The sequence below is a fragment of the Zeus faber genome (assembly GCF_960531495.2).
Source record: "Zeus faber genome assembly, chromosome: 22".
NCBI classification, from domain to species: domain Eukaryota; kingdom Metazoa; phylum Chordata; class Actinopteri; order Zeiformes; family Zeidae; genus Zeus; species Zeus faber.
In genome coordinates, this window is record NC_137209.1 from 11,068,634 (window position 1) to 11,082,673 (window position 14,040).

At 45.4% G+C, this 14,040-nt stretch overlaps 1 protein-coding gene across 1 annotated transcript; it reads right to left on the minus strand.

The window, feature by feature from the left end:
- Positions 1-1,692: 1,692 nt before the first annotated feature.
- brms1 (BRMS1 transcriptional repressor and anoikis regulator) lies at positions 1,693-10,272 on the minus strand. The gene is made up of 10 exons (XM_080023458.1): positions 10,184-10,272; positions 8,667-8,909; positions 8,307-8,397; positions 8,026-8,153; positions 6,267-6,346; positions 6,081-6,177; positions 3,034-3,126; positions 2,875-2,939; positions 2,087-2,126; positions 1,693-1,937 (listed from the first exon to the last, which is right to left on the minus strand). The coding sequence occupies exons 2-10, from the start codon at positions 8,905-8,907 to the stop codon at positions 1,930-1,932; spliced, it is 843 nt and encodes a 280-aa protein (XP_079879584.1). The 5' UTR covers positions 8,908-8,909; positions 10,184-10,272; the 3' UTR covers positions 1,693-1,929.
- Positions 10,273-14,040: the final 3,768 nt, after the last annotated feature.

The window sequence follows — 14,040 nt, forward strand, 5'->3', positions numbered from 1 at the left end:
TCGCTGGCCGCCATGCAGCTGCGGGTGGAGTCGGCCGCCCTGCGGGAGCAGTGCGAGGCCACGCAGCTCGACATGGCGCGCATCCGCCGGCAGCTGGACGAGCTGATGGACACCAAGGCCGCTTTCGAGGCCAGGGAGAGGCAGGCGCGCAAGCTCAGCAAGCAGCTGTGAGGAAGGGGGTCGGTCGTCAATTTGAATCCCTTCGACTTCACGCCCCAACATGAGATAGGAAGGGGTTTAGCTGGCGCCGAGAGGGAGTGGATGGACATGCACGCGTTAAAAGGAAATTAGACAATGAGGCAGTAGAATGCACAGGAGGTAAATCATGTTGCCTCTGCCCATCATCTGGCTTAAGAAGGTGTGCCCTAAATCAAGAGTTTCACAACATTTTTAAAATAAAAGAATCCCAGACCCCTGCTATTCTCGCTTGAATTGATTAATTATTCCAATCGGGCCATTTTGGTCTTGCAACACAGGAACTAATTTCCATGAAAAAAATGTAAATGGTTTTTAAAAAACTCAGTACTTAATCAACTTGTGGCGGTTTCGCCGACCACACGCCGCCCAAGTGCCGTATTCAGGGCCCTCCGGCACAGAGACCCAGATGATGGCCCTGAGAAAACACAAGTTTATTGTGGAGGGGGCTTGATAAACAAGCCCCGGAGCAGATGGACACAGGTCATGACAAGGGCTCCTCTCCTGTGTGTGTGTTTGGGGGTGGATGGGGGTTTTACCTGTTGCTCGTTAGACCAATCGAGAAGGTATACAGCCATACTGATCCTGGGCCACAATTACCTAGACCCAGGACAAATGTGGCTGCTCAAACCGCACCATCCCCACGCCACACAGATATTTGGTGAAAATTGTATTTTTATATAGGTCTATTTATATTATCTTATTATATGGGTCTCCCTTGCCTTACCGCCCCAATAATGGGGAAAACGGTACAACTCCAATCACCGGCAATAGTAGAGTGTTTTGGACCCTTGATGCTCTGTGCCTCCAAAGACCAGGGAGGGGTCCTTTCTGAGTTTGTCTGTGTCTGTGTCTGTGCACGCTCCTACAGCAGGGCTTCGACAACGAGAATAACACACGGGAGAGAGAAGTCGAACAGAAAAGCAAGTCAAACAGGGAGAAGACAAGCGTCAGCGACTGACACGGAGAGATTCAAATTGTGTCTTTACCACATTGCGCTTGTGTTCAAAATAAAGCGCACTGGACCGCTCCAACTAGCTGAGGAGGTTATGGAAGAAGGAACAGCTGCAGTTTGAGGTCGCAGGGTTGGAAAAGAGTGAAAGAGGAAAATACATAAAGTGATGGTACTGACGTCCTGTTTCACCAGCAGCTGCTGAAATTCCCTGCTCTCCTGAGTGTTTAACAAACTCAATGCCAATAATTCATTGTTTTTGTTGTTGTTGTTGTTGTTCATCGTTTACTTCCCACATGAGCAAGGAAAATAAGTCCAAAACCACTCATCAAGTCTATTTAATGTCAAGCGTGCTCTGAAGGTCTGACACAATTAGGTTCAGATGGACTAATTCAGTCTAAGGCTACAGGTATTCAGATGTAGTTTTTGGGATATTTGAAAGGTCTTATTCTGTCTATTTCTTTCTCTTGCTCGCACGCACAGGCGCACGCACGCACGCACGCACGGGGGTACCTCACATAGAGAATCAAAAGCACAAGGTCTGGTCGTGTGTCATAAAGGATAAAACTTTTATTCACTGTCATATAAATTGTTATATAAATACACAAGGGTCATATCAATAAGAACTTGTTTTAAATAGCCATAAAAAACGCAAGGGTAGAGCTGGCTGCTGCAGCCAAGCACTGTAGCATCGAAATCCTAATGTCGGGGTGAGTTTTGAGGGATTGTTTTGAGTTTTGCGATTAGTGCTGCCGTTGGTCATCTGTGAAGTTCTCCCACCATCACCGCTCTAAGAGAGAGAGAGAGAGAGAGAGAGAGAGAGAGAGAGAGAGAGAGAGAGAAGGAAAGAACGACCGTGACGACAGCACCGCTGGACAACGTCACGTATGTACTGTAGACTAAGGATAGACAGACACACAGATGGACGGACGGACTTACTTTCTGCTTTCTTCTTTGGCGGTGACAGCGCCGCTTTTGCCTGGGAAGACACGCCAACAGAAACCAGAAAGTACTTTATTTTTTTCTTCTCACCACGTTTGTTTCCTTTTTTTTCGGGAAAAAGGAAAGTCGTATCCTGAAGGCGACAGTCGTTGTGGATATTTATTGGGCATTTTTTGATCTGGGCATATTTTGCTGCAGCGTAAAAAGACAAGCAGAATCTATTTCCTACTCTATCCTGTAGTTGACATGGCATCATTTGGCCGCTTTTAGTTGTAGCTACTAATTCATTATTATTATTATTATTATTATTATTATTATTATTATTATTATTATTAATAGTCATCCAAATAATTTTGATTAACAATTTTGTTGTGTTTTTTGTTCATTTTTTGCCACTGTAAATGTGGCATGAAATTAACCTCATAGTGTTATAATACATGTATCCCAATTGCAAAAGAGCCATTTATTGGCATTGAAGAGTGAGACAGTGAAGTTTCCTCAAAACAACTGAAAGAAAATCACCTCATTTACATTCTATTTTTTGTGACACTTCATTGACATTCAACATTGCTGTAAAATTCCCCTGACTTTTGGATGGGTAATGTTGACAGCTTTAGTCATACCTGGCACATTGTCATGTATAAATTGGTAAATATTTGCATTTAATGCAACACATACTGGCACTGGAATTATATTGCTTGAATAACTGAGAGCCATGATTAGTTACTGAATACAGTAATCAGTCAATCAGTCCATTCTTAATGTAGATATTCACAGATATATACCTTTTTAATGGCCGTCCAGTCCTCCAGGATTTCACTGTCCCTCAACATGTAGACAATGAAAGGGCCTGAAGAGACGGAGAGTGAGGGCTTAGCAACACAGTCTTCAAGACTTTGTTAGAGAGAGGTCCGCTGGCTGCGTGGAGCAAGAGGGTTAGGTACCTGTGACAAGAGTGGCTTTCTTCTTCCTCTCCGTCCGCGCCAGGACGGTTTTTCTTTTGCACTTCTTGCTCCGAATCTCGTCACTCCACCATTCTGCGACGGAGACCACAGCAAAGAAAAGTTACTCTATTGGTTGACCAGACCGACCGTTACCCTGAGTGATCCACCTGACAACTGTCTGGAAGAGGAAGAGGAAGGAAGGAGGTTGTCCTCAGGAACAGAACGGTTCTTCTGAACACATGGGTTCTTTCCTTTCAGTTCGTTCTGAGGAGGAACAAAGTGGAGACAGGTTTGCCTCCGCCATAGCACCGTTATCAAAATATTGTGGGCAGAGTGAGAACAATTTTTATGGTTTCTTGGCTTTTTCAGCTTGGGACAGAACTTAGGCCATGATAAACTATTTCAAACTGCCCTTGGGACACCAATAGGAGAGATTTTAACGTTAGACGTGATGTAGTACAAAGCAGTTTAACGTTGACAGTCATTATTGAACATTCTGTAATGGTGCAAAGGTCTTGTACATTTAGGGACCCCACGTTGAGATACGTTGCATTAAACTATAAATCAAGATTTTCCACATTCATAACGACCTCAAAAGAGTCCGTTGAGATGAGTCAGTCGTCCTGGGAGGTGTGTCAATGCCTATGTGCTCTGAGAACAAGGTTTACATTAGTTGGACAAAACATGTGTCAGTTCCATTAGTACTGAGGTCTACCGTTGTACTTCTAGTAAGTGTATACAGGTACTCCTCACTTAACGACCTACCTGTTTAACGACCATCCAGACTTAGGACCAGCTCTCTGACCAGTCTGTATATTGCGCTGTGAACGATACCGCGGCGCGCTCACTGTGTCAAGCATCTCATCTCATCACCCGTTATATACTTTATAGGCTACATATACTGTATACTGTGTATAGTATATACACTATATACTGTATATACTATATACACTATACATACTACATACACTGTATACACTACTGTATATGCAGTTGTGGTGTGGGGATGGTGTGGTGAGCAGCCACTCCTGACCTGGATCGAGGTGATTGGGATCAGCGTGGCTGCATACATGTTGCTCATTGGTTGGTCTAACGAGCAACAGGTTAAAGCCCCCATCCACACACACACTCAGGAGAGGAGCCCGTGTCATGACATGTTCAATCTGCTCCTGGGCTAATTCCAGCTAGCCCACTCTCTACAATAAACTGGTGTTAACAACTGCCGGAGTGCCCTGAAAACGCCACTTGGGTGGTGTGTGGTGGCGAAACTTCCACAATACAATATATACTATAAACACTTTATAAACTCTATCCACTATATATACCAGCGATTCCCAACCTATGGGCCGCGGCCCAATTGGGCCGCCAAATCATGGGCAAAACACATAGATTTTATTGAAAAAATAAATTTGAAAATGATTTAATTACAAAAATGTTTGAAAATGTAACAATATAAAAATAATTCCATGGTATTTTTTCTTTAAAACCTTCAAAAATGCATCATCACTGATAGATAGGAACTTATATTAGGGTGTACTACGTCCAAGCCAGACCACAATCGACCTGCACCTGTACATTTTTGAACTTGCGGTGATAATCAAAATGGATGGTTGGCTTGCATCAGGCACACTGAAAAAGGAAAGAAGCCTTTGGTTCATCATCCACAAGACACAGTCCCAGCTGTCAAACAAAAAAGAAAGGTTTGGAGAAAGTACAGCGCTAAATATTTATCAATGGGATTTTTTTCGGACAGGCACGGAAGACCAACCGTTACCGCTGTGCGCGGTGCGTTCCGAGATTTTATCAAACGAAGCTCCGAAGCCATGTCAACTGCACCGCCACCCCGAGACAAAACACCAACAGGACACCTCCAAGCCGCTCGATAATAAACTCAAGGAGTATCAGGGCGAGAAGAAAGTCATCGAAACGTCATGAGTGGGCACCGAGAACGCCAAGGCAGTGGAAGCGTCCTATCGGGTCGCCCGACTCATAGCCAAATCTGGTAAAGCCGCATACAATCGGGGAGAATTAAATTCTTCCTGTCACAAAAAGAGATTGAAACTTGCTTTCTCACTGAAGTACCCGACAAACATCTGGCTTCATGTTGCTTTCCCAATCTGTCCAACAGAGCTGTGCGATTTCTGAACCTTTCCTGACAACATATCTCTGTGAGACTGAGCTTTTCGGCACTTGTGGCATCGAAGACGAAAAATACAGGAATAAGCGGAATGTTGAGCCAGATCTTCGCCTGAGACTGTCGTCCTTGAAGCCAGACATCCAGCATTTGGTGTCTGCCACGCAACATCAGCCTTCTCATGAGGTGAGTTCTTATTCATGTGCTCCTGTTATTGTTAGTTTTACGGTACAAACGTTACGGGAAAGATCCATAGATATAAGGTTATTTTTACCCCACTCTTTATATTTGTTTTATCACTACTGCACTGTATGTATGAGAATGCATATGAATGTTAAAATATACGTCCTCTGAGAACGCGTTGATTGGCTCCTGTATTTCTGGTCAGATGCGTGCCGCGAACACTTTTGAGATTTTCAAGTGGGCCCAAGGTTCGGAACTGCTGCTAAATACACTATATACAGTGTATACACTATATACACACTGTATATTCAGTGTATAAACTGTGTATATACACTTTATAATCTCATCACCATTCTCAGTCTCGTTCCCGCAGTCTGTCAGTATTCACTACACTAGCGTTCGCAATGGCCACGCCCCCTTACCGTGCAATAACACGGGTCCTCGCTTATCGACCAATTCGCCTAACGACCTGGTCCTAGGAACGGAACTCAGTCGTTAAGTGAGGAGTACCTGTATACGTTTTTTTGACAAGTGAGAAGCAGGTCACAGAATACATTTAAAAGCTTGAGAGTAATCACAGCATTTTTAAAATCGATTTGGTTTTCACAGTTGAATGACCATTGTCAGAGAGTTTGCTGTCCTTCCAGCATTGATTGTGCAACGGTTACTGCATTGGGTCAGCGGGGGGGGAAGTGTGTGTGTGTGTGTGTGTGTGTTTACGTGTGTGTACCTGAGGTGAGGTCAACACTCTGCCTGTCCTCCTCCAGTCTCCTGATCTTGTCCAATAGTTCTGTCTTCATGGCATCAAACAGCAAGGTCCGCTCACTCTGTCAACACACACAGGACGAACATCATGCGTTTGTGAGTAGTTTGAGTGTCTGAGCGCGGGCGCCCGCGTGTGTGTGTGTACCGTTACCTCCAGGTGCTGCCTCGCTCCTTGCAGTTCACACTCGTACTTGTGTTGGATGACTTGCAGACACAGCTCTCTGTACACTCCTGGTTGGAGAGAGGAACGGTGTTGAAGTCCAGCACTAAGGTTTTCGAGTCCAGTCCCAATTAGCAGTTCCCCATCCCAGATTCTCTCGGGTACTTTTGTTGATTACGTAAAGCGACTCACAGAAAATAGAGTCATACTCATACTTATATTAGTGTAATAACACATGTGTACCTCCTGCAGAAGAGCCATCTATTGCAAGATAACATTTAAGGTAACGTTCCCGTACATCCATCTCCCTCAAGAGGATGTACAAGCAGGTCCAGTTTGTCTGGTTTGGAGAACAATTTCCAACACCTTCTCTGAACCATTTGTGAGGACATCCCGCCCTTCCTAGCCATCCTAATTTATTCAAGATTCAAGGTTTATTTGTCAAGTACATATACATACTTTCATACACATATGCAGTGAAATGTCAATGCAACGCACCCGGTGATTATGCACAATATGTTCTAGACTGAACCCAATAGCTACCTAATCTGTACTTGACTAACTAACTGAAACTAACTGATTCTTAAAACGTAATGCAGTAAGGGAATAGAATAATATAGAATAAAATAAAATAAAATAACTCAGGAAGTAATAGAGAATGGGGGTACAAAATTGAAAAAAGGGAATAGACTTATGTTTATGGGATAGGTTATTATGTATATACGGATATGTGCATTAAAGTGGCATGTGAATAAAGTGAGGTAGTGTGCGTGGGGATACAGTATACAGCGCAGTATACAACAGTACGGCACAGCAATACAGTAGCACCGAACAGAACAGCAATACAGCGCAGTATGCAGTAACCCGCCAAGTTTGAGCCCGCCGCTGTCCGTGACTATAGAACGGTGTTTCCCCTCTGACTGTTATTCCCATCTGCTGTGTTCGACAAGATAGGCACTAGACCCTTCTCGCCATCTCCAGCTCGGCACTCCCCCAGTCCACGTCCCATATGGATGTCCTCATACATACCGCTTCAGTAATTAAGTTATTATTCAAAAACAGATCCAACTCCGTTGATGTACTTATTGGAAGTATTTCCGTCAAAGACTGTAATGTAGAGATGATTTACTGACTATTGAAGACAACTACGAATACTAATATTACTACTTCTGAATATTTATTTCCCCAAGGCGCCAGTATGTGCATATTGTATGTGCTAAATGACATATGGTCATATAGAGTCATATATATAATTATAGAACCTAATCACGATTGTGGCGCCGCCGCTTGCGGCTGCCTGCGAGATTATAGAGATTAATGTGCGGAATCACCAGGTGTCATGACATTTCACTGCATACTGTATGTATGACTGTATGAATATGTATGTGACAAATAACCTCTTGAATCGTGAATAGTATGTATACTGCATATGGTCATATACAGTTTTGATTATTCATTTATTGCCTACTTTGTTCCTCTGCACAGTCTTTGGAGTAAGCCCGGCCACCTGCGCGAGCACCTCGTGTCGAATTTGCACATTTTTGTATTTTTAGAGCTTGTGTCATGACCTTTCACTGCATATATGTATGACTGTATGTATATGTATGTGACAAATGTTCTCTTGAACTTGAACTTATATAACTCCATGTGTCAAATGAAGAATCTCGAATCTCCTGTTTCACTCCAGTCTTACGATGAGTTGGTTTGGATGAAAGAGCCTGCTGAATGTCCTTGTGTCAAAATAACCCACCAGCCACTTGCGTGCGTAGCTGCATGTCTTTCTGCAGTGTGTCTAGCGGCTCCCTGTACTCCCCAGCTTTCCCCGTCAGCACCTCATCCAGTTTGACTTTCACCTGGTTCAGACGCTCCCGGAACAGCCTGCCAACACACAGCAAGGACAGCGGCGCATCAGCCTCTCTTTCTGTCCCCTTGCTCTGATCCCTCTGTGCATTTCATACATTTTCTTTACCGACTCCTTGCTTCACACGTTGCCACAATCTACCGACTCATCTTTACATCCATCCATCTTACTTGTCTTTCAGTTCTTGGAACTGTCTTTCCAAGTCCAGCATCTCGTCGAGACATTCCCCTCTCCTTCGCTCACAGTCCTCATCATCCATCTCTTCTCGGGAGGCGTGAAGAGAACCGGAGAGAACAGAGTTTAGAGATGCGAATCACATGAAAACTATACACATCAGTACTGCCCTGATGTATTTCAAATCAGAGTTGGTCATCTAATTATTTGGATAATATTTCATGTCATTTCTTCCTTTAACTCCGATTTATGTTTGTTTCGTTTCGTTGGTTCGTTGTGTGGCGGTGAGAGCGACGTGCCCAGCTCACGGCAGTCATACGGACTGTGATGCAGATTCCAAAAAAGCCGGGCTTCACCTGAACTTTCCTCCTCCTCTTCCTCTTCCTCGTCGTCGTCTTCGCTCTCATCCAGGTCGCTGTCCCTCTCCTCAGTGCTCTCCTCCATGGTCTCCTCCCCCTCTCCCCCGCCCCCTTCTCCCACTGCTCCCGTCGTCTCCCCGTCGTCCTCCACGTCCCCGTTGGCCTCGGGGAGTTCGCACTGTCTCTCCGCCTCCATCTCCTCCTCCGGGTCCCTCATCAGAGAGGGCTGGGCTGGCATGGCTGTCCAGGTGGAGCGCACGCACGCAGGCACACACGCACACACGCACACGCACACACACATGCACACACACACACACACACACACACACACACACACACACACACACACACACACACACACACACAATCACCTTGAAGTCTGCTGGATCAGTGTTTTTGGGTTGCGACCCTTCGACGGAGTCACAGATTTTTTTGCCCTAATGTTTAAAAATCTGTTCTATTCACAGCACAAGAGGGAGCTCATGTAGGCGTAGGTTACTACATATGCATAACACACCTGCATGGAAATGATTGATTTACTGAGTAAAGCTACAATATCAGTGCTTCATGCAGAAATGGCTGTATAAAATATCCAGAAATATTCATTTAAGCACAAATTCACTCTGCTCGCGGTTAATAGATAAAATCCATAGTTACAAGCATATAGTCATGAAGCTATAGAGCAGGATTACTGTCATTATCATATAAAGCAGATATTGTATAAATGGAAAGCACTGTGCCCTTGGTAAAGTGTACAAATTTGATTTTAAAATAGTACTTTAAATTTTTTTTTTTTCCTTTTTAAAGATTCGTAATACAAGTTGAAAACAAGTGTTCTCTCTAGCTTTCGTTCATTGGAGCTTATAATTCCCATAACAGCATTTAAGACTCATAATTTTGCCATGGAAATGCATAAACGAAGGGATGGGACAACAATGTGAAGGGAACTCTGGTGCAAACTAGTGGAGCTTTACATTGTGAGTACAGGACGTATTATTCGGTGTGTTAACGTAACAAAACTCGGTTTGCCTTAGATAAGGGCGCAGGAAACATTGAAACAGGACACCGTGAATAAAAAGAAACCCCATTTTTCGTTCAATGACGTCGGGAGAACGACGGATCCCGACGCCGGCCGCGCGCGCGGGACGGCACCGGGAGCCGCGCGGGGCGGTCCGGCTCGCGGACGGACGGGGCTGAGGTTACGTCACGGAGAAAAATGGTCACAGTGCGGCGCTTCGGCTCGCGCCCCGACGTTCCGGCGGCATCTCGGCGGCGGGGACGCCGCTCCCTCCCCCCCGCCGCTCCCTCCCCCCCCGCCGCTCCCCCCTCGGGCACCTCGCCGGCGCGCGGGTGGCCGCGGCTGGAAGGGGCGAGGACCGGCTTGTCCAAATAATGGGGAAAGTAGACGACGCTACGAGTCAAGTGCAGCACCGGAACAACGGAAAGCCCCGTCGGGAAGTGACTGACCGGCCGGTACACCAAACATAGGGTGGATGCCTGGGTATCCTACTCACCTCCGCCCCCCGTTTAGCTGCGTGTGTTTAAAAGCACGGTTTGCCGTCTTTCCATTTTTGAGGACGACTTCCTCCTCACTTCGTTTCACACTTCGACACTTTGCCGGACTCCGCCGTTGCGCCGCGCGGCCAATCGCCCGCCAGCGCCGAGCCTCCGCCGGCCAATGGGCGCGAGGTGCTTGCCACGCCGTCTGACCAATCAGAGGCGGAGGTCGGGTTTGGCCTGCGCGCTCGACGGGGGCGTGTCTTCCCGAGTGGCCGACGAACATTACGTTTCAAAAAGGAATCGTCACTTATTAAACCAACAACGTTTCTTCTTAATATCGGGCAGTTGTGTAGAAAGAGTGGACTCCCTCTACAGCGAGAAGCCCGTCCATTTAAACGCCGCATGTATTTATGCATTCATTTATGTCTCGCCTTTTGTCGCCAGTAAAACCACCAGCGCCGTGACCGTTTCAGTGACGCTGCGTTTACGTCCGGAGACGTCGATTCGACGGGGAACCCTGCGCGTGTTCTCACGCCGCGTTGCCTTTACAACTCGCAAATCTGTGATTCAAGATTCAAGATTCAAGATTCAAGATTTTTATTTGTCACATACATATGATTCCGTGTCCGCGGCGCCCATTTGAAGGCCAAATCAATTCATTCCATCGGCGAAAACATGGACAGGCGCGGTACATCTTCTTTTTTTTGGGGGGGGGGGGGCGAGCTTGTGAGTTCTACAGGCGACAGAAGGCATTGCGAGCGTGAAGACTGCATTTGTTGCTTAGATTGAAGTTACGCGAAGAACGTTGTCCACGGTCGACGGTGAACGCTGCCATGTTGCTGTGACTTCGGGTCCGTTATCGCGGTGAACTGGAGCCCGAGCCATCTTTTCCATGCAGGGGGTCGTGTTTCTCCCGAGTTTCGGCGTCCGTGGAATGCAGCACGAGACGGACGAAATCGTCTGACGTAATGTAGTGTATGGCTACTGCCGCGAACGTCCTCCTGCTTATGAACTAAATGTAATATGTCATAATAGGCCGATATGGCTTGACCGTTATTCAAAAAAAGACAAAAACACAATAAAAACAACGATATTAAATAATAATGTAATACTTCGAAACGCCACCAGGTGGCGCTAAAAAGTCTTTCAACAACTGCTTGCAGAGCCGGGCGTGCGTGTGTGCAGGAGTGTGATGCAGAGATAAATTACTGAATATTGAAGACAAATACTAATGGTAATATTACTACTTCTGAATATTTATTTCCCCAATACATCAGTATGTACATATGTATTTGTTGGACATTTTACATATATAAATATATGGTCAGAATCAGAATCAGAAATACTTTAATAATCCCAGGGGGAAATTACTAAAGTCATATAGTCATATAGTATGTATACTGCATATGGTCATAGTCATATATAGATTTGATTATATATTCTCTACTTGGTTCTTTTGCAGTCTTTGGAGTTAGCTCTTCTCATCTCACTGCACCCTACTTGTATGACTCCATGTGTCAAATGAAGACTCTCGAATCTCCTGTTTCACTCCAGTCTTACTATGAGTTGGTTTGGATGAAAGAGCCTGCTGAATGGCCTTGTGTCCAAATAACCCACCAGCCACTTGCGTGCGTAGCTGCGTGTCGTTCTGCAGTGTGGCTCCCTGTACTCCCCAGCTTTCCCCGTCAGCACCTCATCCAGTTTGACTTCCACCTCCTTCGCTCACAGTCCTCATCATCCCTCTCTTCTCGGGAGGCGTGAAGAGAACCGGAGAGAACAGAGTTTAGAGATGCGAATCACATGAAAACTATACACATCAGTACTGCCCTGATGTATTTCAAATCAGAGTTGGTCATCTGATTATTTGGATAATATTTCATGTCATTTCTCCCTTTGACTCCTATTTATGTTTGTTTCCTCCTCTGCCTCTGCCGCGTTGTCGTCTTCGCTCTCATCCAGGTCGCTGTCCCTCTCCCCAGTGGCCTCGGGGAGTTCGCACTGTCTCTCTGCCTCCGTCTCCCTTCTCCTCCGGGTCCCTCACAGAGGGCTGGGCTGGCATGGCTCTCTGGGTGGAGAGCATGCACACGGGTGCGTGCCCGCACACACACACACACACACACACACACACACACACACACACACACACACACACACACACACACACACACACACACACACAGAAACACACAAGCACCCAAATCACCTTGAAGTCTGCTGGATTAGTGTTTTTGGGTTGCGACCCCCGAGGGAGTCACAGGAGATTTTCTTGCTTAATATTTCAAGATTTAAGTTTCAAGATTCAAGATTTTTATTTGTCACGTACATATACATACTTTCATACATATATGCGGTGAAATGTAATGCAACGCACCCGGTGATAACACACAATATGTCCTAGGAACAATTTCTAATAGCCCAACTAACTGACTCCTAAAACGTAATACAGTAAGTCGAATACTTATAGAATAAAATAAAAATATATAGAATAAAATAAAATACAATAAAAATAAAATGAAATAAAATGGAATAGATAGAGGGAATATGCTTGTGTATATGGAATAGGCAATTATGTATATACAGATATGTGCATTAAAGTGGCATGTGAATAAAGTGAGGTAGTGTTTGGGATAATACAGCACAGTATACAACAGTACGGCGCAGCAATACGGCATCACGAACAACCCTGAACAGTGACACGGTATGTGGCACAGTATGCGACATACAGTACAGCAGGTAGTGGAGCCTAGTGTGTGGCTCAGTGAGGACCCCTGGTGAGGTCAGCATTGACAGTTCTAATGGCTTGCAGGAAAAAAACTCTGTCTCAGTCTCTCTGTTCTCGCTGTGTGACTGCGGAGGCGCTTGCCTGACCGCAGCAGCTGGAACAGTCCGTATATATATTATAATATATATAGTATAGTATTTTAAAATCAATTCTATTTACAGCACACGAGGGAGCTCATGTTGGCGTAGGCTACTACATATGCATAACACACTTGTGATTTATCAAACATTTATGTTGTAGAAATGATTGATTTACTGAGTAAAGCTACAAGATCCGTGCTTCATGCAGAGATGGCTGTAGAAAATATTCAGAAATATGAATAAACGAAGAATGCATAAACGAAGGGATGGGAAAACAACCTGAAGGGGGACCCAATAAAACCCTGGGAGATACGGGCGCAGGAAACAAAAATTACGAAACCGCGAATAAAAATAAACACATTGTTCTGTCTTTGCGTCTCTCAAAACGACTTCCCCTTCACTTCGTTTCACACTCGAACGGACTCCACCGTTCCAGCGCCGATCCTCCACCAGCCAATGGGAGCGCGGCGCTGGCACATCGTCTGACCAATCAGAGGCGGAGGTTGGGTTAGGTCTGCGCGCTCGGAGTGCCGACGAAAGCGTGTGAGTTCTACAGGCGACAGAAGGCATTGCGAGCGTGAAGACCGCATTTGTTGCTTAGATTGAAGTTACGCGAAGAACGTTGTTCACGGTCGACGGTGAACGCTGCCATGTTGCTGTGACTTCGGGTCCGTTATCTCGGTAAACCCGAGCCCGAGCCATCTTTTCCATGCAGGGGGTCGTGTTTCTCCGAATTCTGGCCACTATGGAATGCAGCACGAGGCAGATGAAATCATCTGACGTAATGCCGTGCATGGGCTACGGCCGCGTCTTTCTAATTATGAACTAAATGTAATATGTCATAATAGGCCGATATCGCTTTACCGTCATTAAAAAAAAAAAAGTATTGTATGACTGTATTAAATCCTAATACTTCAAAAAGCCACCAGGTGGCGCTAAAGTCTTTCAACAACTATTTGCAGAGCCGGGCGTGCGTGTGTGCAGGACAAAGACAGAACTGACAAATATA